The sequence below is a fragment of the Artemia franciscana genome, chromosome 10 (assembly GCF_032884065.1).
Source record: "Artemia franciscana chromosome 10, ASM3288406v1, whole genome shotgun sequence".
Classification (NCBI taxonomy): Eukaryota; Metazoa; Arthropoda; class Branchiopoda; order Anostraca; family Artemiidae; genus Artemia; species Artemia franciscana.
Window position 1 is genome coordinate 46,908,158 of NC_088872.1, and position 26,743 is coordinate 46,934,900.

The 26,743-nt window shown below is 34.5% G+C and overlaps 2 protein-coding genes across 8 annotated transcripts in view; both read left to right on the forward strand.

Annotated features, from left to right (window-relative positions):
• The first annotated feature begins 3,612 nt into the window (after positions 1–3,612).
• LOC136032274 (uncharacterized) lies at positions 3,613–17,700 on the forward strand. Of its 5 annotated transcripts, none has more exons than XM_065712535.1 (4): positions 3,613–3,664; positions 8,319–8,485; positions 14,231–14,502; positions 17,374–17,700. In XM_065712535.1, exons 2-4 carry the CDS (start codon positions 8,323–8,325, stop codon positions 17,623–17,625), a joined length of 687 nt encoding a protein of 228 aa, XP_065568607.1. In that variant the 5' UTR covers positions 3,613–3,664; positions 8,319–8,322; the 3' UTR covers positions 17,626–17,700. The 5 variants fall into 5 exon arrangements, with proteins under 5 accessions (XP_065568607.1, XP_065568605.1, XP_065568606.1 ...); XM_065712533.1 differs by having other exon boundaries at positions 3,626–3,696; XM_065712534.1 differs by having other exon boundaries at positions 3,629–3,691.
• A 5,008-nt stretch (positions 17,701–22,708) lies between these two features.
• LOC136032276 (uncharacterized) overlaps positions 22,709–26,743 on the forward strand; it is a 65,760-nt gene continuing 61,725 nt past the window's right edge. The window contains exon 1 of one of the 3 annotated variants that reach the window (XM_065712538.1): positions 22,709–22,786. Coding sequence is in view for 1 of the 3 variants with exons in the window: in XM_065712536.1 (XP_065568608.1) it covers positions 22,740–22,773 (34 nt within the window). In the remaining 2 variants the exon portion in view is untranslated. Of the gene's footprint in view, positions 22,787–25,795; positions 25,815–26,743 lie in introns of those variants that run through there. The other 2 variants (XM_065712536.1, XM_065712539.1) reach the window with 2 other exon arrangements.

The following is a 26,743-nucleotide window of genomic DNA, read 5'->3' on the forward strand; positions in this document are numbered from 1 at the left end:
GTGGAGAAATCGGGATGAAACTTGGTCTGTAGATTAAGCAAATTTCGTAGATACCTGATTGACGTAACCGGACTGGATCCGCTCTCTTTGGGGATTTATGGGGGGTCCAGTGCTTTGGTGAGTTCGGTGTTTCTGGACATGATAGGACAATTTAAATTGGTAGGCGTGTAAGGGACCTGCACAAATTGACTTGATAATGTCGTTTTCCTCGATTTGACCATCCGGGGTGCTGAAAGGTGAGGTAAAATTATAAAAATTGAGGTATTTTTAACTTACAAGTGGTTGATCGGATATTAATAAATTTTGATATTTAGAAGGACCTGGTATCTTAGAGCTCTTATTTTAAATCTCGACTGACATTAAGCCTCTGATTTTCCTTTTAAATCAATCCATTGGTTCTTAGAATTTTGCTTGAGCTCATACCCTATGAGCTCTTGGCTCTTCCGACCTCGTCGCAAGTTCCTTATGAGCTCTTAGCTCTTGTTTGAACTGGCTAAAAGATCTGATTCAGGCATCCTATTCCATATAATATTACTCCACGTGGTAGAATATCCGTCAGATCTTACAATAGGAATTAAAGGGTTTTTGAATATAATTTTTTTTATTAAGAAGATGGTTTTTATTTTGATTAGAGGTCAAAGACGGCAGAACACCTGGGGTCTGGGGGAGGTCACCATGAAGCATAGAAAAAGTAAAATATGCACAAGAAAGAATATACAAGATTGATGTCTGACCTTACAGATGGAGTGGCAGCAATTAAGATATGATTATTTAAGTTATGAAAATGATGATTATTCTGATTAAAGGTCAAAGACGATGGAATACCTGGGGGCTTGAGGAGGTCACCATGAAGCATAGAAAAAGTAAAACATGCAAACAAAAGGTTATACAAGATAGATGTCTGACCTTACTGAAGGATTGACAGCAATTTGAATATGATTATTTAAATTATAAAGATGATGATTATTTTTATTAAAGGTCAAAGACGGGGGAGCATCTAGGGGCTTGGAGAGGTGACCATGAAGCATAGAAAAAGTAAAACATGCACACGATAGAACCAAAAAGATTGATGTTTGACCTTATAGAAGGAGTGGTAGCAATTTGAATATGATTATTTTAATTATAAAGATGATGATTATTTTGATTAAAGGTCAAAGACGGTGGAATACCTAAAGGCCGGAGGAGGTCACCATGAAGCATAGAAAAAGTCAAACGTGCACACAAAGCAACCAAAAAGATTGATGTCTGACTTTACAGAAGGAGTGGAAACAATTTGTGGTAACCTAGTTGTAACAGTTGTGGTAAACTGTGGTAACCTAGGGGCTGGGGAGCTCACCATGAAACATAAAAAAAGTAAAACATACACACAAAAGAAAACACAAGCTCGATGTCTGACCTTACAGAAGGAGTGGTAACAATTTGAATATGATTATTTGTATTATGAAGATAATGATTATTTTGATTAAAAGTCAAAGACGGCAGAACGCCTAGGGTCTGGGGGAGTTCACCCTGAAGCACAGAAAAAGTGAAACATACACCCGCAAAAATATAAAAGATTGATATCTGACCTTGGAGAAGGAGTGGCAGCAATTTGAATATGATGATTTAAATCATGAAGATGACGATTATTTTGATTAAAGGTCAAAGACGGCAGAACACCTAGGGGCTAGGGGAGTTCATCCTGAAGCACAGAAAAAGTGAAACATGCACCCGCAAGAATATAACATATTGATGTTTGACCTTGGAGAAGGAAGGAGTGGCTGCAATTTGAATATGATTATTGAAATTGTGAAGATGATGATTGTTTTGATTAAAGGTCAAAGACGGTGGAACACCTAGGGGATGGGGAAGGTCACCTTGAAGCATAGAAAAAGTAAAACATACACACAAAAGAAAATACAAGATCGATGTCTGACCTTACAGATGGAGTGGTTACAATATGAATATGATTATTTGTATTATGAAGATGATGATTATTTTGATAGAAGTTCAAAGACGGCAGAACACCTAGGGGCTGGGGGAGCTCACCATGAATCACAGAAAAAGCGAAACATGCACCCGCAAGAACATAAAAGATTGATGTCCGGCCTGGAAGAAGGAGTGGCTGCAATTTGAATATGATTATTTAAATCATGAAGATGATGATTATTTTGATTAAAGGCCAAACGCGGCGGAACACCTAAGGGCTGGGGGAGTTCACCCTGAAGCACAGAAAAAGTGAAACATGCACCCGCAAGAATATAAAAGATTGATGTCTGACCTTGGAGAAGGAGTGGCTGCAATTTGAATATGATTATTTAAATTATGAAGATGATGATTATTTTTATTAAAGGTCAAAGACGGCGGAACACCTAGGGGCTGGGGGAGGTCACCTTGAAGAATAGAAAAAGTAAAACATACAACAAAAGAAAATACAAGATCGATGTCTGACCTTACAGAAGGAGTGGTAACAATTTGAATATGATCATTTGTATTATGAAGATGATGATTATTTTGATTAAAGTTCAAAGACGGCAGAACACCTAGGGGCTGGGGGAGTTCACCCTGAAGCACAGAAAAAGTGAAACATGCAGCCGCAAGAATATAAAAGATTGATATCTGACCTTGGAGAAGGAGTAGCAGCACTTTGAATATGATTGTTTAAATGATGAAGATGATGATTGTTTTGATTAAAGGTCAAAGACGGTGGAACACCTAGGGGCTGGGGGAGATCACCACGAAGCACAGAAAAAGTGGAACATGCACCCGAAACAATATAAAAGATTGATGTCTGACCTTGGAGAAGGAGTGGGAGCAATTTGAATATGATTGTTTAAATTATGAAGATGATGATTATTTTGATTAAAGGTCAAAGACGGTGGAACAAGTAGGGGCTGGGGGAGGTCACCATGAAGCATAGAAAAAGTAAAACATACACACAAAAGAAAATACAAGATCGATGTCTGACCTTACAGAAGGAGTGGTAACAATTTGAATATGATCATTTGTATTATGAAGATGATGATTATTTTGATTAAAGGTCAAAAACGGCGGAACACCTAGGGGCTGGGAGATGTCACCATGAAGCACAGAAAAAGTGAAACATACATCCGAAAGAATATTTTGGTTAAACGTAAAAGACAGTGGAACACCTAGGGGCTGGAGAGGGTCACAATGAAGCTTTGAAAAAGTAAAACATGCACACAGAAGAATTTACAGGATTGATTACCGAAGGAATAACAGGAATTTAAACATGACTGTATGCATTATGAAGATGATGATTATTTCGGTTTTAAGGTCAAAGAAGGTGAATATGTAAAGTTATTTATATCTGTATTTTCACGATTTATTAGAAAAAAAAAACACAAACAATAGACGTTTTAATTTTTAAATGAAAGTCCTTTGAAGCTGCTGAAATATTACATGGAAGAAATAGAGACATTAAAATCGAATTTCATTCATATTAGTTTACTATAATGATACATATTCTTCTTGCCTCAGCAATATTTGATAATCTAAAGAAATTTCGCGGACAAAAGAAGAAGAATGGCCACGCATTATTGCCGTCTGTTCTGAATATGTTTTGAATGGTTAAATTTAGAAGCGCTATCTAGAATTGTTCTTTCGTAATAGATAGCTCTCAAATAATAAACATTTAAATAAGCGAAACGTGATATATTTGGCTGTAAATAAATAAGTTTTTCTCATTGAAGTAGGGTAATATTGTTTAACTTGAAATGTATTTCTATCGAGATATATCTAAAAAACAACTTTGGTTATCCTAGTAAGGGCTTTACATTCCATTTTGCAAAATTCTTATGGTTTTGTGCAATTGAGTGTGGGAGTGAGATTTGGGGACCCAAATACAAAACAGACTTGGCTGCCCTGGGAAAGAACAGAAAGGTATGCCACCAAATTTCTTCATGGTATGAAAGACTTAAGCTATGAAGAACAACTATTTAAACTGAACATACCCACCCTGAAATAAAGACAAACAAGAGGAGACCAGATACAGCTGCACAAAGTAAAGCACAACCTGGAGAAACTTTCTTCCAAGAAGTATTTTCACCCTTTTAAATAAATTTCACAAGAGAACACCAAGAAAAAATATTCTAATTCATAGCAGTAAATAGATCAAGGGCCAATTTTGAAGTGTCCAAGCTGTGGCTAACTAGAACTCACTCCCAGAAATAGCTATGAAAACTGAAACCTTAAATAGTATTAAAAATGGCCTGGATCAGTTTTTGAGTGAACATTTTTACACATGACTCATAGAATAGGGCAAGGGAGACCCTTACCCTTGGTTTAAATTGTAAAATCCTGATAGCTAATGACTCAGAGGGACACAACATTGATGAACCAACTGACATGCATCTAGAGGGTGCTGAAATCAGAACATGTCCCCAGTAACACTGATGATCCTGTAAATTATGTTGCAATATGTATACATCATAAATGCCAATTAGCCTTCTAATATTTTCTAGCAGTAGGCAGCCTACTTCTAAGCTAGGTATAGTGGATTATGCCTAGGTGGTAATTCTTGAGTTTTTCATTACTTAGTGCTAGATAGAATATGAAAATACCACTCAACATGTCTTTGTATACTCCTATATTCACTTGGTTTAAATGTTCTTATAGCCTATTATGCTAAATATCTTATTCTCATTATGTTAAATTCTCTCATAATCCTCTTAGAGGGATCAAAAAAAGGTACATTGGTCATTCATTCCTTGTATTACTGTTTTTATCTTCATTATTGACTACATTCCCTGGACCTGTGTTGTTTATGAAATTGAGTTTAATACTAAGAACAAGATTCAGGAATGTTGATTTTGTTGATAAAATTTGTTGATAATGTTGATAAAAACTAGTTTTTTTAACTGAAAGTAAGGAGCAACATTAAAACTTAAAACAAACAGAAATTACTCCATATATGAAATGGGTTGTCCCCTCTGCAATCCCTTGCTCTTTATGCTGAAGTTTTTAATTGTTTTAAAAGTAGAACTATGGCAAAGAGCTAAACTTTAGTGTAAAGAGCAAGGGATTGCAGAGGGGACAACCCATTTCATATACTGAGTAATTTCTGTTTGTTTTAAGTTTTAATGTTGCTCCTTACTTTCAGTTAAAAAAACTAGTTTTTTTTATTTAATTTCTGAACATTTTTGAATTAATGCATGTTTGATTTTGGCTCTCCACACATAAATTATTAAAATAAAATTTGCATATCAATTCTTTTTTTTGGCTAAATGGCTTTCTCTTAGTTTTGATCAGACAATTTTGAGAAATAAGGGATGGGGAAGGAGCCCTGTTGCCCTCCAATTTTATGGTTACTTAAAAAGGCAACTAAAACTTTTAATTTTTAACAAACATTTTTATTAGTAAGAAATATACATAACTTAAGAATTAACTTACATAACGAACTTTTATATTCTTATATTTTTATTATGTATATGAGGGGGTTTGTCCCCTCGTTAATACCTCACTCTTTACACTAAATCTTAAGTTTTGTCCCAATTCTTTAAGAATAACCCCTGAATCAGAAAGGCCATAGAATAAATAGTTGAAACTACTAAAAATACTTTAGCATAAAGAGCAAGGTATCTATCTTCTCCTAAATACCTTGCTCTTTATGCTAAATTATTTTAGAACCCTTCATATGCGTAATAATCTCTGTTTGTCTTAAGTTTTAATGCTACTCCTTACTTTCAATTGAAAAACTTTTCATGTTTATTTTTTCATGTTTTTTTTTATAGTAATGCTAGAAAATCCCGTGCCCTTTTCATTGAATTTCTCTTCCCCCTTGACATATTCCTCCAAGGAAAGATCCTCCCACATAGCCCCCTTGCCTCAACCCCACCCCCAAACCAAAAAAATCCCACTGAAAACGTCTGTACACTTCCCAATAATCATTACTGTATGTAAACACTGGTCAAAGTTTGTAACTTCCAGCCCCTCCCCCAGGGACTATGGGGGAGTAAGTCATCCCCAAAGACATAGTTATTATGGTTTTCGACTATGTGGAACAAAATGGCTATCTCAAAATTTTGATCCGTTGACTTTGGAGAAAAAATGAGCGTGGGAGGGGGCCTAGGTGCCCTCAAATTGATTTGGTCACTTAAAAAGGGCACTAGAACTTTTCATTTCCGTTAGAATGAGCCCTCTTGTGACATTCTAGGACCACTTGGTCAATACAATGACCCCTGGGGAAAAAAACGAATAAACACGCACCTGTGAAATGTATTTTTCAAGAAGAGTAATTAACCGCTAGAATGAATTGAAGAACTGTACTGTCAGTACTCCTTCTATCCAGTCCTTCAGATATCAACTTGACAAGGAGTAGGAGAAGAAGCAGTGGATGTTTGAATGGAAGTCATCAACTCAAGAGCACTACAGGTCTGGAGGACCTTAAAGCTTTCAAATGGATTAAGGTGATTCATGCTAAGGTGGCCTTTATTTAAGTAGAATCAACTCAAGAGCACTACAGGTCTAGAGGACCTTAAAGCTCTCAAATAGATTAAGGTGTCCTTCATTTTAAGTAGGATCAAGTCAAGAGCACTACAGGTCTGGAGGACCTTAAAGCTCTCAAATGGATTAAGGTGATTAAGGTTAAGGTGTCCTTCATTTAAGTTGAAGATCTATTTTGCAAGGTTTCACTTTTATAACCCAAAGATTTTGAAAGTTATCAAAGGTTTGATAACCTTTCTGGGACTTATTTTAATCTGAAAGTTTCATTCTCCTAACCTAACCCCTTTCCAAGATAGCAAAAAGCAGCTTGTCTTGAATTTTCTCCCTAAATTATGCCACAGGAAGAGGTTTTCAAGTGCCATCACTACTTGATGTTTTCCTAGTTAAACAGTCTAGATGACTGTATAGAAAAGAAGTATTAACCTGGCAAAAAATGGTTCCCTTGGTTTTTGTTTGACTCTAGATTTTCATTCCAATGATTTGAGGTGTATTTTAAGCAGGGGATAATTTGCTATGAGGCAGGGGGGAGGGCAACTGCCCACGCCATACCTCAGTTTGCCACCTCCACCCCTCCCCCAGATGAAATTTAGCTTCTCCAAAAATCTTGCCAAAACTAAGATAAGCCTGTATAATTCAAGCATCCACAGAAAAGGTAAGTTTTTTTTTGTAGGCTATATCTTTACCTTTATTTTAGTATATGGCTCATTTTTCTGTGTTCACTGTTGTTTTCACTTGATTTTCAAAAATCGGCTCCAGCTTTGCCCACCCCCCTTCCTACCCCTGGATTCTAACAAAATTAAACAACTGATTTTAAGCCATATTAGGCCATATTTTGCTAACTTAAGATATGATTAATTTGCACTTTAGATTTATCATTGGAAGTTCCAGAATTATAACAGCAATTTGTTCAAGTTGCAACTCTTTCACTATCCTGTAGAGGAGATGAGATGAAGGTAGATATATTAAAAGGTCATCCTGGGACATAATCTAGGCTGTGAATCCATTCTTAGAAGTCTCATTTACCTAAACATATTACTTTCAAAGATAACAAAAAAGTTCATAATCTTGTCTTTAATTACTGTAACTTCTACTATTGACAACTCACTGCAGTACAAAGTTACCTCAGGCAAAGTTATCCACAGATGTAGATGTTTTACCTAATTTAAGGGTGTCCTGCTTTTCTTTGGCACCCAATGTTTTGCCAAAAAGTTGATTTTTTTAAACCTATCATTGTTCGTAGAAACATATATGTCTAATCTTTGGCATGGTAGAAGGGGGTTTTGAGGGGGGATAAAAAAATTGAAGAATTGTTATTTATAACCACATTTTTCAAATTTTCCTTGGGAAAGATGAAATAGCTACTTTGCACTCCCTGTATGCAGCCATGTCTTTCATCCATATACCTTCTTGGCAATTTGGAGATGTTGTATGTAATAAGTAAAAAAGGATGATAAAAAAATCCCTAACTAATAGTCTTAAATAGACATGCAGGTCATATTAAACCTTAAGTTTTATATAGAGTAAGTTGATCTAAGTGTTAATATAGAAAGTTTCAGCTGCCTTGAATACCAAAATATTAGTCTGTTAATGTTTTATCGAGGTCTTTCTTTCATTTGTTCTAGTCTCTCCAAAAATCCTGCTTAGGACATTCCTCTTCCACTATACAGACGAGAGAGGGGTATACATTCTTCTCTGAAGCCACTCTTCAGGGCCTTTTTAGGACTATGCTCAGAGTATTCTAAACTTGACTTTCCTGTTTCGGTGGCCTGGATTGTAAATGCTGTGATTAATTTATCATTTCTTAAGCTTAAGTGATATTTATATGCTACTCGTAGATTGCTATTGAAATGTTCAATAAAAAATGTGTTATACAGAAGAATGTCTTCAGAAGAAAGAAGAGAAGCTCGAAGAAAAAGAATTTTGCAAAACTCAGAAAATCGACTGAAGAAGATAACAGGAGAATTAGCATCAGTTTCTCAAGCTATGACAGCACCCTTAGATTCTTTGGAGTTTCTAAAAGAAGAAAAAGCTGCATCACCAAGTAACTTTTTTTATATAATCAATAATAATTTATATTATTTTTTTTATATAATTTTTTTTTTACTTTTATATTTACTTTTATACCCTTAGATTCTTTGGAGTTTCTAAAAGAAGAAAAAGCTGCATCACCAAGTAACTTTTTTTATATAATCAATAATAATTTATATTATTTTTTTATATAATTTTTTTTTTACTTTTATATTTACTTTTATACCCTTAGATTCTTTAGAGTTTCTAAAAGAAGAAAGAGCTGCATCACCAAGTAACTTTTTTTGTGTAATCAATAATAATTTATATAATTTTTTTTATATAATTTTTTTTTTACTTTTATATTTACTTTTATACCCTTAGATTCTTTGGAGTTTCTAAAAGAAGAAAGAGCTGCATCACCAAGTAACTTTTTTTATATAATCAATAATAATTTATATAATTTTTTTTATATAATTTTTTTTTTTACTTTTATATTTACTTTTATACCCTTAGATTCTTTGGAGTTTCTAAAAGAAGAAAGAGCTGCATCACCAAGTAACTATTTTTTATATAATCAATAATAATTTATATTATTTTTTTATATAATTTTTTTTTTACTTTTATATTTACTTTTATACCCTTAGATTCTTTGGAGTTTCTAAAAGAAGAAAGAGCTGCATCACCAAGTAACTTTTTTTATATAATCAATAATAATTTATATAATTTTTTTTATATAATTTTTTTTTTTACTTTTATATTTACTTTTATACCCTTAGATTCTTTGGAGTTTCTAAAAGAAGAAAGAGCTGCATCACCAAGTAACTTTTTTTATATAATCAATAATAATTTATATAATTTTTTTTATATAATTTTTTTTTACTTTTATATTTACTTTTATACCCTTAGATTCTTTGGAGCTTCTAAAAGAAGAAAGAGCTGCATCACCAAGTAACTTTTTTTTTATAATCGCAGAGCTGCTAAAGAAGGGTTGCTGCTTGACTTACTAGGAACAATAGACTGCTGCTGTACTAGCTAAATAAATGACAGTGAAATATTTACAACTATTTATTAAGTTTACATAAGTGGATTTTGTTTTCTCTTTTTTTTTACTCCCCTCATTAAACAGAATTTTTGACTGTAGACAGTTTGATGAGAGGCCATTTAATAGTGAGTTTTGACATCTAGTTCTCTTTTAAGTGATGAAACAGAATGAAGGGAATCCCAAATACCTATTTTCTTATGGCCCACGTGAGAATAGATCAAAGTTTCAAGATAGTAATTTTTATCAAGAAGCAAAATCTTTTTTTACTTTCTATAAACTATGACCAAAAAGTGACACTAAATTTTTACTAGATTCTAAATTATAGTTCAAATCAGAAGTGGGTTTAAAAAAAGCAAGTTATTATAATATTAACAAGTATCATTTAATATAGCTTTCGTCTCACTCACCTGTTTTTCTTCTTTTTTTTTATTTGTGTAAGCATTAAAGTCAACTGCAAAATGTAAAAAATAAAGTGATATTGGATTCTCTTTAATACCAAAGATTTTAATTTTGCTACTCACAAAGAAAAGACCCATGGAAGACACATAAAATGACATTATTTGTTGTCCTTTGATTATGTTAATTTAAAGAACTTTATCCAGAAATATGTTTTTCAAAAAAAAATTAAGGAGCTCCATTAAGCTAAAAATGAGCAGAAATAAAGTCAAATCACTACAAACACATCACTACAAACTACCACACATCCCTATCAATAAATAAATGAAACTCAAAGTAAACAGAAATTACAATAAATAGCCGAGTCAAACTCAAAACGGGCAAAAATGAATAGGGCTGATAACCCCCACGCCTTCTCAAGACCAGAACACAATTTGCACTTTGCTAAAAAAAAAATACGTTTCAAATGTCTCCACTTTTTTACATTCATAAAAAATATCAAAACTTTAAGGAATAAACAAAAGTATATGTCAATTAAACTGACAATCTAAGGTCTTTTTTTCAGTAAAGTGCATATTATCTGCTGGTTTTGAGAAGGCATTGGGATTATCAGCCCTACTTATGCTAATTTTTGCTTGTTTTGAGTGTGACTCGGCTATTTATTGTCATTTCTGTTCGTTTTAAGTTTTGTTTATTTATTGATTGTGATTCGTGTTAGTTTAACGCTTTGAAGATTATTTGACAATATGTAAGCTTATTTTTGGCTTAACGGAGCTCTACTCTTCTTCTAAAAAACTGTTTTGTGGTAAAAGCTTTTTAAATTAATTTTTGGTCGTTTTTCATTAACATAGTCTTTTTCATGGAAAAATATTTTATATATTTTCAGTTTTTTTTTCTATAAGATTCCATGGTTTGGGCTGCTATTTGTATGTTGAAGAAACTTTTTCAACAATTTTTAACCCCAACACAAATAGTATTTTTTAATTTTGACAATGTGCATACACATACTGTCTTTTGATTTAGTTCAAATTTTCCCTTAATACTGTAAATAGAGTAGTGTGGTAGAAGTGGTGGTGATAGTTGTAGTCTTTTTGATCATCTCCCTGATCATTTCCTGAATTTTCCAAATTAATAAACTCAGTTATTCCTATGTTACGACCTTATGTCAATCCGTATACTCATCACATGTCTTGATTTATTTCATCACTCCCCTTAACATTCTCTGAAAGGGTCACCTGAATGCCCTTTGTCTTCGTGGAAAGTAATGTTCAAAGACGTGTACCTTTCTTAATAATAGATACTATGTCTAAACAATGAACGAATTGCCTAACTTACAGCCCTTGTTCTGATGACTGGGGGAAGGTTGATATCCCCAAAGACAAAATTACTGGATCTTTTAACAATGCTGAACAAAATAGCTCTCTTGTAATTTCGATCGGATGTATTTTTAGGAATGATTGCCCTTGATTCACTTTTGACTCTTAAAAAGGGCATTAAATTTCCTACCTCCAATCAAATGAGTTTCATCTGATCCGAAGTTTATACAGCCCCCCATTCCATAAGAAACTTATATGTCCCAGGGCATAACTTACAACACTTACCCATGGGCTCTTGCCATTGTGTCCACCCTAAACAAATTGTTTGATGACTTTTAAACAATTGTTAACAAAATGGCTATCTCACAATTTCAATTGAATGTGTTTTGGGGAAAGAGGATGTCAAGAAGGGGGGGGCTAGTTGCTCTCCATCATGATGGATCTTTAAGGGAACTAGAACTATACATCAATAATCAAATAAGCCTCTTCTAAATTTCACACGACCACCCCTTCCATAAAAACTTTATATGCCCCTGAGGCATAACTTACAACCCTTACCCCCAGACTCTAGGGGATTCTGCCAACCCCAAAAATCTTTTATATGATCTTTGAACTATTTTTGAAGACATGGCTATCTCAAAGTTTCTATTGGATGTATTTGTGGAAATCACTTTGACTCTTAAAAAGGATACTAAAACATCTGATTTCCAATCCAATGAGGCCCTTCCAGAGTTTACACGACCAGCCTCTCCATAAAAACGTTCTATACTCTTGGGGCATAACTTACAACCCTTGCGCTGAGGGCTGTGGGGGGGTCATCCTCAAAGATATAATTTTGAGACCTTGACCTTTAAACTACGCGGAACAAACTGACCATCTTTAAGTTTTGATTAGATGTGTTTTGGGAACTGACGGGCGTGAAGAAGGGGGAGGGGCTTGTTGACCTCCAATCACTTTTAACTATTGAAAATGGCTCTAACCCTTTCAGATTTCAAACAAATGAGCCTTTTTCGAAGTTTCTACAACAACAAATGGACATCTCAAAGCTTATATCAGGTGCATTTCGAGAAATTATGAGGTTTGGGAGGGAGGGTATCCGTCTTCTGATCACTTTGAATCTTAACAAAGGGCACTAAAACTTTTGATACTCAATCCAATGAGCCCCCTCCAAAGTTTATACGACCGCCCTTTCTATAAAAAAAACTTATATGCCCCCAGGGCATAACTTGCAACCCTTGCCCTGAGGGCTCTGGGGGGAATATCATCCTCAAAAACATAATTTCCGGACCTTCTAATTCTTTGAACAAAATACTATCTGCAAATTTCGATTAGATGTGTTTTAGGGAGTGATAGGTGTGGGGGGGGGGCTATTGTCCTTTAATCACTTTTAGCTACTAAAAAGAGTACTAGTCCTTTCATTTTTTTAGTCGGATGAGCCTTTTTTGAGGTTTCTACAACAACAATTGGTCATCTCAAAACTTTTATCAGATGCATTTCGAGAAATTACGAGGTGTGGGGGAGGGGTATCCACCCTCTGGTCACTTTGAATCTTAAAAAAGGGCACTAAAACTTCTAATTATCAATCCAATGAGCTCCCTCCAAAATTTCTATGACCACCCTATCTACAAAAACCTTATATGCCCAAGGCATAATTTACAACCCTTTCCCTGAGACCTGTGAGGGGGGGGGGTGTCATCCTCAAAGAAATAATTTTCGGAGCTTTTAACTACGCTGAACAAAATGGCTGTCTCAAAATTTTGATTAGATGTGTTTTGGAAATTGATGGGCTTAATGGGTGGGGGGAGGGCTTGTTACCCTAATTCCAATCGAATGAGCTCTTTTTGAAGTTTCTGTCCCAACTCCTTCTTTACGAAGTGCCGTAATGTAAAAAAAAAGTTGTGCTCGCATCGCTCTTTATATAAGTAGCACTATTGCACTGCACATTTAAAAAGACTGGTACAGGGAGATCAACCTGACACAAGAAATATAAATCATATTTTTGGGATGTATTCCAGAACTAAATCATCATTAATTGAAAATTAATTATTTGTTATGTATTGCTCCCCTTGATCTGTTGCTTAAAACTAGATTTGAAAGATGTTGCTTGGCATGATACTGCTCTTCTTTAAAATGAAAAAGTAACTTAAAAGATGTTTTAATAATGCTAAGGATATGTTATAATATAGATTTCTTCCTGTGAAAATTGTACAAAATACAATGGGTGGCAGAGTATGGAAAAATAATAGTAATAAAAAAAACAATTACTGATTATAATTTAACACGAATATATACAACAAACAGGCTAGCGCAACATTGGAATTCAAATAACATATTCATCTCAAGTCTGTCCCTGAAAAGTTATCCAAAGATGACCAAAAGTTAGGAATTTTGTATGGAAATTTGCTGCTCTGATAGGAACTTCCTGGGTCTATCAGTCCAAATCTACTGACTAAATACCGGTTTTTGGAACATAGACCGGTATTTTTTTTTACCATAAAATGGTTTTTGGACCATAGATAGGAACTTGATTAGCTTTCTATCAGTCCGAATCTACTTACTAAATACCGGTTTTTTGGACCATAAACCGGATATAGTTTTTGGACCGTAAAACGGCTTTTGGACCATAGATAGGAACTTCCTCAGCGGAACTACTGACTAAATACCGGTTTTTAGACCATAGTAATATAAATAATTGCGTATCAGGCTAACTTTACTGAATATTTTTCCTTGTATTATTTTAACTTCCCTTGATATTTTAAGATAATTCGAGCTTGGTCATTGAATTCTTGTTAGATTTCCACGATTTAATATTTAAGTAGATTTCGAGAATTTTTCTTCGCTTACTTTCTCTATTAATTTCTTTTACTTTCTCTACTACTGTGCAGTCTACTGCTTTCTTTAATTTGTCAAAGAAAGTTTGTTCGGAAACAGATTTTTCATATAAATTATATGACCTTGATTGTTTTAATATTTGTTATGCATAATTTATTTCCGATTCCTGATTGTAATTTCTGTTTTTCAGTCAGTGCAGTTAATTCTGTTGCAGCCATTCAGCATGGAGGAGTTCTGGACGAAGATATGACTCTCGACCTACCAGATAACATTTTCGAATCATTCCCTCCCCAAGATTCGGAAACTGAAGATAAAACACTTGAAGAAAATGCTTTGATCCAAACCTCAGAAAAGAAAACAACAGTTGAAAAACATGTCAGACTTGATGATCTTTTGATATTCAGCCTGCTTGCTTTGGTAGTTTTTACTCTCGAATTTTATGAATTCAATATTTTCGGCGAGGTAAGTTTATTTTTTGCCGGGTAAAAAGTACTGGTACTAAAATAAGTTTATTCACCAAGGTTAGTTTATTTTTTCTGTGTCAGATTTGACGATCCGTTGACATCCAGCCTGCTTGCTTTGATGTCTTTTACTCTCGAATTGTATGATTTCAATATTTTTGGCCAGGTACGTCTATTTTTTTAACCTCACTTTGTGTCCTTCCTCTACTTTGAAGCTTATCATTATACCCCTGGGCGTACCAAAACTGCTCATGTGAAAATGATAAAACTCATCATAAATATAGTTAAGGTTAAAGGCATGTATGCAAAGATGAAAGGAGGGGGCTCGAAACACCAAAAGTTTATTTCTAGAACATTTTTTTTCTTTTAAGGGAGAGAGAGAGAGTAGAACGGTCCTTAAGTTCCTTAAGTTTGTGTAAATTTAAGCAAAAACTGCACAAAATGAACTTTTCTCAAGCATAGAATGGCTATTGTAGTTTTTTGGCTAATTTTGTATACTCCGGGGAAGTAAGATAATTTTTGACGATAAATTAAAGTTCGAACAGGGATAAATCCTTTTATTAGACCGAGAAACAAATTTCAGGGAAATAATTGAAATTGAGAAAATTTTATCGAAGAATCCTGCTTTGAATAGAGACGCAGGTGAAATTGGCTTGAACTCTATTTAGGATAATTTATCAAAGTCAGATAAAGTACATTTCTCCCATGGTGTTTAACCTCTGCCCGCTTGTTAATTCAAATAAAGCTAACGAACCGGAACCTGGAAAGTAAGGAGATTTGCTTCCGGTGTTGCATTGAATAAATAATGACAATTAACAAAATGTAAATTCTTTATTTTGTATATATATCATTGGTCTTAATTGTTCTATTTTAGTATTTTTGCTGATGACTGTCACTGATGGAATTATCTAGTACATATTGTGAATGTTATTATCACTGTCTAGCAAACTTTTATTTATCGTCAAATTACCGAAGATAATCTTTCTGGATCCCCTGAAGTATTTACTTCTATACATTGCTGTATATTTAGCATGAACAAATCACACTCCTGTGCACAGGTGTTAGGAAGGCATGTCAGCTATCTAATATTAGTCTAAAGGACTGTCCCAAGGAAAATTTAAGAATTATGGACCGAAAAGCCACTTATTAACCTTTTTGGTTCCTCTCACCCTCCACCCTCCAAATCATATATTGTCATTACCATCACGACCTAATTTCAGCAACAATTAGTTTACATACTGTGGTTTAATTTAGAATAAAATTTTTTGCAAGATCTTCTGCAGACATCACACAATCCAAACGAGTGATTTCTCATCCAATTTTTAAATGGGTGGAGTGTATAATCCCCTTCCCCCTGCAATTTGAAAAATTACCCCTGGTAAAATCTTTAATAATAATCATATTCAATTAAAGGTAATGGAAACGGGAACAAGCAGTATAGCCTAACATACACAGTTATGAATTTGATAAAATTCCTTCTAATGAAATATCCAGATGGTGTTGAAAATATATCGGCATTGGAAACATACCAAATATACCTAGACAGAAACAAACAGAAGTAGAATAACCTAGTTGGAACATAGTATTGCCTACTAGTAGGCAAACAACATATTTGATAATATTCGGTTTAATAAAATGCCCAAATGATGTTGAAAATATGTCGGCATTGTAAACATTACAAAATATACCCAGTTAACACAAAAGGAAATAGAATAGCCTAGTAGGAACATAGTATTGCCTAAAATACACAAATATCCGATTTGATTATATTCGACCTAATAAAATGTCCAAATGTAAACATACCAAATATAACTAGATACCACAGATAGAAAACACTAAGAAGTAGAATAGCCTAGTAGGAACATAGTGTATTGCCTTACATACGCAAACAACAGATTTGCTGATATTCGGTCTAGTAAAGTATCCAAATGATGTTGAAAATATGGTCGTATTATAAGCATGCTAAATGTACCTACATAGAAACAAACAGAAGCAGAATAGCTTAGTAGGAAGAAAGTACTACCTAACATACGCAAACAACAGATTTTATGATATTCGGCCAAATAAACTGTCCAAATGTAAACATACTAAATATACCCAGATACCACAGATAGAAACTGAAAGAATTAGAATAGCCTAGTAGGGACATATTACTGCCTAATACAAGCAAATAACAGATTTGATGGGATTCGGCCTAATAAGATAGCCAAATGATGGTAGAAATATGTCGACATTGAAAACATACCAAATATACCCAGATAGAAACAGAAAGAAGCAAAATAGCCTAGCTGGAACATAGTTTTGGCTAACATACGCAAACAACAGATTTGACTGTATTCTGTGTATTAAAATGTCAAAACCTAAACATATCAAATATACCCATATACCAGAGATGCAAACAGGAAGAAGTATAATACTATGCTATATTATGTTCCTACTAGGCTATTCTACCTATTTTTGTTTCTATCTGGGTATGTTTGGTATGTTTTCGATGTTGAAAAAACTTTGACAGCCAAAAAAACAGGTTTTTCCATGTTGATGAAAACAGAAACAAAGCAACTGTTTACTAATTGGTAGATATTTTTTTGTCAGGTGATTTAGAATTCGACTTAAAAAGTGAATTCTTACTCCTTTGAGAATCTAGTTTAACGATTTGACAATGATGGTAGATTAATGGGCTAGTTGGCTAGTTATAAAGACCACTTTTCACTCTGACATAATAAAAGAACACTACCGATTTGCTAGGAAAAAACATATTGCTAAAGCAAGAGATTACGCAAAAAAAAATTGTACTAGGTTCTATTTTACTTTAAAAAATATCATGTATTATATATGTCCTTGTAAATGAGAATTAACACATTATTTTTTCTAGAATTTATTTTCTCCATTCTCTCTGGTAGAAGTAACGAGATTCTTTCGAAGTTCGGCATTCAAAATGGAGAAACTAACGAATCTTGGAATTTTGGAATCAGCAATTTCCTTGTCTGGAATGAATAACACCAAGGCGATGGCTCTGGTTAGGGGCATAATTTACGTTTTTAGAGTTTTAAAATCAGTATGGGTGGATCTCAGCTATTATTTAGCGACATATATTATAATTGTGGCCATTTTCCAAGGGTTTTAAGCATTTAAACCCAATTACAAGAAAAGAAAACTTATAATGTCTTGCCGTTTTGATGCAATAAATTTTTCCTAAGAATTTGTTTTCCTCCACTTTATAAATGGATATTTTTTTCGTCCCACTGTTTGTTTTAGTAGTGTAACCTGATAAAAAAAATTGTATGCTAGCCTAACTTGAGAAAGTTAAAGTGTTCTAAAAAGAAAGATATACATTTATCTAGATATACAAGAAGAATATTATGCTCATAATAGACTTTAATCGTTGAATTTGCTAATAAAAACAAAAAAGAAAGACAGAAAGAGAAAATAATACTGTTTTCCTACTTTAATAATTAATATAGATAAGTACTTGAACGAGGCCTTAACCCTTCTCATCCATCAAACTACTTAGGTCAAACAGCTTAGCCATACACATTAAACCGCAAAGAATAATCCATGGACAGGCAGTCGTGTCGTGAGTAAGTATAAGTCATCACAAGCCGAATATTTAAAACTCTGAATCAAACAAATAGTTCAAAGGCGACCACCCAACACAAGGGCTCATCAGGAGAATACACACTTGCCTATAGAGTTCAGTGCTTTAAATTCCCTACCCAGGCAAAGTGGCGCGCCTACCATAGGCCCTCTAGGGTATCCCCGTGCTAGGTATCGCCCCCGAAATATATGCTTATTCACAGTCCCTACCGACGGTGCTGATCTCCGTTTCATGGTCCTTCAGCCAGGAAGTGGAATGGGGAGTTTGAGGCCAGCCATCCTGTGCTTTCACACACGCTTCCTGTTAACCTCTCCAGATCTCTACAGGTACTCATTTAGAGCTGGGTCGATTCTGGCTGATCTTAAAGAGTCATACCACAGACCCCCATTCTAAACCAAATAACCAGCGACACCAGGGGTCGAATCCCTGTCCTCACGGACAAAGGATTTCAAGTTTAGAGTGCTAACCACTCGGCTGGTTTCCACGCTAATTAAGCTGTTATTAAGTTTTCATAATAACAAACGTTTAAACTTACTTAAAATGGATGTCAGTTTATATTATGTTTCTTTAATTAAGGCCGTTAAAGAAAACAAAGGTTATTTTAGTGCGATATATTTTTAATAAAAGATCAAAGTGATTTTTAGAACTCTAATAACCATTTTTATCTGGTTTGATGGTGTATCTTTTTTTAATCATAGATCGCCAATCTAAGGACTGAGTTTGCTGCCACAAAATTTGTTTCTTCCTATAATTCCGGAATGTTTTCTAAAAAAAAACTTTACTGAAGAAAAAAAGTATGACCATGGATTGTCAGATAAGTATACATATACTAAGAGTCATTCCTTAAAATTTAATAATTTTTTATTTATTAATGACAAAAAGTGATAACATCAAAAATGTTTTTTTTTTCAGTAAAGTGCAAATTGTGTTCTGGTCTTGAGAAGGCATGAGGGTTGTAAGCCCAACTCGTGTTAATTTTTCCTCGTTTTATGTTTTTACGTTTTACGTTTTATGGCTATTTATTGTAATTTCTTTCATTTGAGTTTCATTTATTTATTAATAGTGATTTGTGGTAGTTTTACGCTTGGAAGATTATTTGGCTTTATTTCTGATCATTTTTGGGTTGATGGAGCTTTTTACTTTATTTGAAAACCTTACTTTGTGGAAACAGTTTTTTAAATTAATTCCTGTTCGTTCTTTATTGAAAAAGTCTTTTTCGTGGCAAAAAAAAAATATCTATTGGTTTTTTTTTCTATAAGTATCCAGTTTGGCTTGCTATTTGTATGTTGAAGAAACTTTTTCAACAATTTTTAATCATGACACAAATTGTATTGTTTAATTTAATTTTATGCCTCCTAAAGTTGATTTGAAAAATAAAACTCATTATCATTCCCAGAAAATTCATCTATGCTCTTTTACGACCTGGATACACTTAGATTCTTTTAATGTATTTAAATTGTAAGATCAGAAGTAGTAATAGTAGCAGCCTCGAAAGGTTCAACTTAATACCCCCAGACGCACTCGATATAATGCTGAGATGTCTTAGAGGCAACCATAAGCACAGTGCCTTTTTGATATAGTTTTAAAGCAGCATCTAGTTTTAAAGCATAATCGGCCAATTGCATAATTTTGGGAGGTTGATACACCCAATATCCCTAGTGACATAGTTACTAAACCATTCTGCTGTGCTGAACAACGGCCGTTGTGGCCGTTAGGTCTTGAATACACCAAACACCAAACGACCGTTTGGTGTTGAATACGGCTGTCTCAAAATTTAGAATTTTGACTGGATGTGTACGGAAAAGGAACGCAATCTCTTCCCTCCAATCTCTTTTGACTCTTAGATAGGGCGTTAGAGCTTTTAGTTTCCAGTTGGATCAGCTCCTTTAAAAAATTCAATGATATTTCTAGGCATTATTGAGCAGCGCTGCCTATAATATTGCTCATATGCCCTTTTGAAAACTTGGATGTATATACTTTTTTCGTTTAACTGAAACTCCCCCTAAACTCCCTGAAATTTTACCTCAGTACCTTTAGCGTTAGTAGTTACAGTAACTGTAGTGGTAGTACTAATACAATACTATACACATAGTGAATTCTCACTAGTTAAAAATCCGCCACAACTTACACTTAAAGGTCTAACTTAATAATGTAAGCCGTTCTTGAAATATTGCTCTGTCACCTTTTTGAAAATATACTTGCTTTTAGTTCGTTTTTAGTTCAACATCTTGCTCATCGAACTTGCTCATAATTTATTTTTTTGATTAGTTCCGCCTAAATATTCCTTGAAAGCTACGCCTTAACGCTTCTACCCTGCGTAGTAGCAATAGTTGTAGTAGCATTATTAACAGTACGCGCATAGCAACTTTGGTTTCTTCAACATCTCCTTCAACACACCCTGGAAGTTTCAACGTAATACCGTCAACCTTTCGAATACCATTCGAATACTTGAATGCCCTTCGTCTTTTAAGAAAGTAAATTTGAAACATGCTTACCTTTTTCAATATCATATACTATATGTAAACAATGAACCAATTGCTTAACTTACAAGTCTTGTCTTGAAGACTGTGGGTAGGTTGATTTCCCCAAAGATATAATTACTGGACCTTCAACAATGCTGAACAAAACAGCTGTCCCAAAATAATGATCGGATTTTTTGGGGGAATGATAGGCTTTGGGGTTGGCAGGTTGCCCTCCATTCAGTTTTGACTCTTAAAAGGGGCAGCAGAACTTCCGGCTTCTAAGCAAATGAGCCCCATCACTTCCAAAGTTTATACGGCCACCCGTTCCATAAAAACCTTATTTGCCCCTGGGTGTAACTGACAACACTTGCCCCTAGGCTCCGGGGGGTTGTGTCCACCCTGAAAGCATTATTATATGCCCTTTGGACTGTTTTGAACAAAATGGCCATCTCACAATTTCGACCGGTTGCGTTTGGGGAAAAGAGGATGTCAAGGATGTGGGGTGTGAGTTGCCCTCCATCACTTTTGACTCTTAAAAGGGAACAAGAACTTGGTATTTTCGATCAAATGAGCCTGACCACTCCTTCCATAAAAACTTCATATTCCCCCGGGGTATAACTTACAACCTTTACCCCCAGACTTACGGGGGTTGCTTCAACCCTGAAGACCTGTCATTGATCTGTGGACTATTTTTGAACAAATAGCAATACCAAATTCCTACGAGATGCGTTTGGTGAAAATAGGATGTGAGGTGGGGGGCTAGTTGCCGTCTGATTACTTTGACTTTTGAAAAGAGCACCAGAACTTTTCATTTTCAATGCAATGAGCCCCCCCCTCGAAGCTTATACAACCACACTGTACAGAAGCCTTACATGTGAGGAGTTACATTACAGTAAGTCTTATACCCAACTTTGAAAATCTGGTAAAATTATAGCGGTTCATATAATTGGCTTACCAATAAAGTGAATATACCACTTGATGCCTTTTTTTATGTTCTTTACGAATATAATAATCGCTTCTACCGTAAATTCAAATTTAAGCACTTTTTAACCTAACCTAAACTAACCCTATTATAAATAATTTTAGCACTGAGAAAATATAGCATTATTTTTTCGAAAAGATGGCGCTGAGAAAACGTAGTTCGTATTTGTGAAAAACGAACGATAAATCATACTTTAATTGAAAATTCTTTAATTTTTAAGAGCTCATTAAATTTAAATTTGCGGTAGAAGCGACTATTATATTCTTAAAGGACATAAAAAAAGGGATCGAGTGGTATGTTCACTTTATTGGTAAGTCACTTATATGAACTCTCATAACTTTTTAAAAATTTGTCATTTTTAAGAGCTCAAATAGTGCTTAAATTTGAATTTAAGGCAGAAGCAATTATTATATTCGCAAAGAGCATAAAAAAGGCATCGAGTGGTATGTTTACTTTATTGGTAAGTCAGTTATATTAACTGCTATAATTTTACCGAAAAACTTTGGCCAGTTTTTTGACATTCTTAACAACATCAATTCTATGGCGTTATCTACAGGTAGGTTGTTACTCAAAGGCCTAGTAGGTATTAGCATGGGAAATTTTATGTGAATTGTTCAATGTGAGCCTTTGTAGTAGGCATTACATTAATCTGCGATTTTCAAGTCCAATGATCGTAAAAAGTGGGCCGTAGGAGGAAAAAGGATTAATGAGCTAAAAGCTTAATTATTTTTTAGGCTACACTGTTTGAAATGTTTTCATCTAACCTTTAGAATTAACCATTATGAAAGAAAAATCTAATTACCAGATCAGTTTTAACTGCATCTCTGTATGAATTAAATAAAAAAAACAAGTTTTTTTTAAATGAAAGTAAGGAGCGACATTAAAACTTAAAACGAACAGAAATTACTCCGTATATGAAAGGGGCTTTTCCTTCTCAACGTCCCGCTCTTTACGCTAAAGTTTGACTCTTTCTCTTAACACTACATTTTAAAACAGTAAAAAACTTTAGCGTAAAGAGCGGGGTGTTGAGAAGGAAAAGCCCCATTCTTGTCTATTTCTATTTATGATGTAGAAAGTAAAAAGAGTAGTAGATATAGAGGAGAGAATAGATGCTACATTCTGCAAAACTTCATGTGAGATTTTGCAATTAGCAGCCAATTTTTCAAGCCGACTATCAGCTGGCAACGACCAACAGATATATGAATTTTGAAAGAAATGTGACATGGATGCAAGGTAAAGAAATCCTGTAAGTAAAATGTGCATTTATATTCACCATAAAAGTTTAGTTTTTTTTTAGATTTTTATTGATGTAGGATCAATACAGTTGAATTTCTATTAGTGTACGTCTAGAGTCAGGTCAAGCTCTGAAGCTTTTTCTTTACCCTAGTTTTAGGCTAGCCTAACTAATAAATTGGACTTTTCTAACCTATTTGAAAGCATCTAGGCTATGTAGTGAGGTGAAATTCTAGTTTGACTATATTTTGCTACATTGGAAAGGGGTAAGGTAAGGGAAATGATACTTTCAGGGATGGGTTTATAGACTATAGGCTAGTAGCCTAACCTAAATCTTGGGAAGGTATTTTGAAGCACATACCTGTACTCCTTCTCCCTCTAGGAGGTAGTAATTCTTAAAAAAATGTTTGTGTTATGAAAATGAAACCTTGCAAAACAGATCTCCTGCTTAAATGGAGTAGCCTACAAGAAAACAGTTTTCAGCTTTACGACTCCTCAATCTTGATTTATGAGGTTTCAAAGATCTGTAAATACATTTCCTGTATTTAGAAACAACTTACTGATATGGCTTAAAATTCTACTCTAACAACAGGAATTGCATTTTCAGGACTAAAGGCAGACAGAAAAGAAACTAGGCCTATAGACCTGTCAAGTTGGCACATTCCTAAGATGTCCAAGTCAGAATCAGAATAGTCAGAAACAGAAGAGGGTTAATATGGAAGCTTGGCAATACCTTCTCAGAGTATATTTTTGGCCCTGGATTCACTATTAAATGTTTCATTTTTCCTAACTGAAACCCCAGTAAAATTCTAGCTTAGTGACTTCTTGCTCCTATCTTGGAAAGGGGTTAGGTTAGGAAATTGAAGCTTTTGGGGATGGGTCTACTGGCTAAAGTATGTCCCAGGAAGCTATTTTAAAGTACCTACCTCCACTCTTTCTCCCTCTAGAGGGCCCCAAAATTTGCCTACATGACAGGTCTATAGCAGTTTTTTCAATTAACCTACCTTGCTAGACATAGGCCTAAGATGAACACATGGTATAATCCTGAGACATAAGCTCCACATAAGGAAACATGTTAAGAAAACAATTCTTACTTCATGATATGTAGAATAGTCATAGTTAACACACTTTGCATAGGAGAGAACCTTTATCCTCATTTTTTTTTCACAAATTTCTGAAAAATATGCATAGATTTGACAAGCTTTTTCTCCATTTTAAAATAAAAATTAAACACCATTAGTATAAGACTTAAAGAATAGACACAAAAATTTAGAAATGTGGTAACCTAGAAAAAATAGAAATGCAAGGAAAAAAGTGAAGATAAAGGTTCTCCCTATACAAAATGTGTTACCTATGATTATTCTGCATATTATGAAGTAAGAATTGATTTGTTAATATGTATCATTATGTAGAGCTTATGTCCTAGGATTACACCTATCACCTGATACATCTTTGGTATCAGTTTAGTGGTTAACCACTTTCAAAGGTCACAGTCTGAAGCTTCACCTGCCTGGATGTTGGAGAAGGGAATGATCTGGCTTCTTTTCCCTTTGGGTGGTCCCCCTCTGGAATAGCCTATCCAAGTCTACCATCCAAGCTGAGACTCCCCACTCCTTCAAGGCTGGAGTCAACAGGGACTGGGAGAGGGCTGAGTGGAGGCTGGACTGGGAAGCTGAGCCAACATAATTACATCACTCACCACCAGCAAGAACCTACAGGAGGATCTACCACCTTATCTTGCTGGCAAATGCAATTTAAGGTAACAGCCTATACATACCCATACAATAGGAAATGTTTATTTTAACAGATTATTCAGATATCTAAGAAACAAACTTACCTCTATAGTCAGAATTGCATCCTGAATCCAAATTTAACACTCATTTGCATCTGAAATGAACTTTACCCCTACTGCTATCTATGCCAATTCAGGGTATATTTTTGCACATTAGAGGGCTGGGAATAAACTTTAAACTTACCTCTATAGTTGTAATTGCATCCTGAATCCAAATTTAACATTCATTTGATATGGAATGAACTTTACTCCTGCCCCTTCTAATGTGCAATTATATATTCTGAATTGGTATATACAAGGCATGTTTTTTAATTAAGGTCTGTTTGATCACAGATACACAACAAATTATTATTTTCAAAAAGTTAATTTATTTTCAAAAAGTACATACTTTACTCTATTTAAAAACATAGATGCCAAGTTTATTTTAACATTTATCATACCTCTCAACTAATTTTAAAGTAAGCTCTGTATAAAATCATGCTGCCTGTTCTGCTAACCAGGAATTCACTTCTGTTTTTACATTGTTGTTATCATTGTAATGTTTGCCACTTAGGTGTTGCTTTAGGGTAGAGAAACAGATAGTAATCACTTGGTGCAAGATCAGGACTGTATTGTGGGTGATCTAAAACCTCCTAGCCAAAACTGTTTTTTTTTTTTTTTTTTTTTTTTTTTTTTTATTGACCCTGTGGAGCTTTCTAAGGGTTAAGCAGCATGCTTCTGCATTGTTAGTGGTTCCTCTGTTGCATGAAATCAACCAAAAAAACACCGTGTCGATTCCCAAGCACCAATGCCATGGTTTTGTGCTGGGAGAGAGGATGTTTGTCCTTCAAATTTTCTAGGGAGTGTATGTGTTTCCATTCCATGTTCTGTTGCCTTCATGGTGTGATATGCACAATCCATGTTTTGTTTCCAGTTGAACCAGTTGTCACCTTAGTGGGAACCATGAAAAAAAATGACAATGACATAAAAACAGCAATGAACTCTTGGTTATTAGAGGTAGCAGCAAGTTCTTATCAACATTTTACTTTAAGATCAATTGAGAGGTATGGCAAGTGTATTAAAAACTTGGTAACTACGTCAAAAAATAGAGTAAAGTATGTTTCTGAAAATAAATTCACTTTTGAAATAATCTTTTGTTGTGTACTTACATTCAAACATACCTTAATTAAAAACACTCCTTGTATATAGGTTCATTTCTGATGCAAATGAATGTTACATTTGGGTTCAGGATGAAATTTTGACTGTAAAGGTAAGTATGTTTCTTAGCTATCTGAATAGTCTATTAATATAAATATTACACCACACAACTTCGCTAAGAACATATTGGATACTTTAAAGCCTTTTTTATGCTCTTTCCAAATTCAATAATTGCTTCTGGGGCAAATTCCCTTTTTAACCCTTGAAGAGGCCAAAATTGCACACAACAGCCCATAGCCTAGGCTAGTAACAAAAAGTTTAAAATATGTGTCTAAAAACTGTAGTGTGGAAACATTTTGAGGTATTACTCTAGTGAGGTAAACACTATCATCATTGGAAAGTTGGCCTCTTTGGCTATTCAAGGGCTAAATGGAAAGCAGGTTGTCCTTGGTTGGGGTGGGAGGTAGTAATAAAGTAAGATTTAAGTGAACTGGTAACTTCCTAAGAGTGATTAAAAAGGGAGGCTTTGAATGGATTGGGATGGAAAAGGAGTGTTCACAGCTGTGCTAACCTTATGTGGCTTGGTGTTGTGATTAGCTGTTGGTACTAATGATAGTAGAGTACCTTGTTAGACTATCTGGATTACATTTCCCATTTTTGAATTTGTCATTATGCATAAATGGCACCAGAGCTCATATGGAACTTGTGACAAGATTCTGAAAGGCCAAGAGCCAAGAGCTTCTTCTGACCAAGTTTCATTACGATCTCTCCACTCTAAGCATTTTCCAAGATTTCTGGTTTACCCTCCAACTCCCCCCAATGTCACCCAATCCGGTCAGGTTTTAACATAAGAGCTATGAGACATGAGGTCCTTCTAAATATCAAATTTCTTTAAGATCCAATAACCTGTTTGTAAGTTAAAAATACCTCATTTTTTCTAATGTTTCTGAATTAACCATCCTTCCACTCCTCTCCCAGATGGTCAAATTGGGGAAGCAACTATTTCTAATTTAATCTGATCAGGTCCCTGATATGCCTGCC

Excerpts from the sequence above, each read along its gene's own strand:
- LOC136032274 (XM_065712531.1), top strand. The coding sequence starts at position 6,343 with ATGGAAGTCATCAACTCAAGAGCACTACAGGTCTGGAGGACCTTAAAG. Across the intron at positions 6,408-8,318 it reads AAGCTTTCAAATGGATTAAG|AAGAATGTCTTCAGAAGAAA; the intron begins GTGATTCATGCT and ends TGTGTTATACAG. Across the intron at positions 8,486-14,230 it reads AGAAAAAGCTGCATCACCAA|TCAGTGCAGTTAATTCTGTT; the intron begins GTAACTTTTTTT and ends TCTGTTTTTCAG.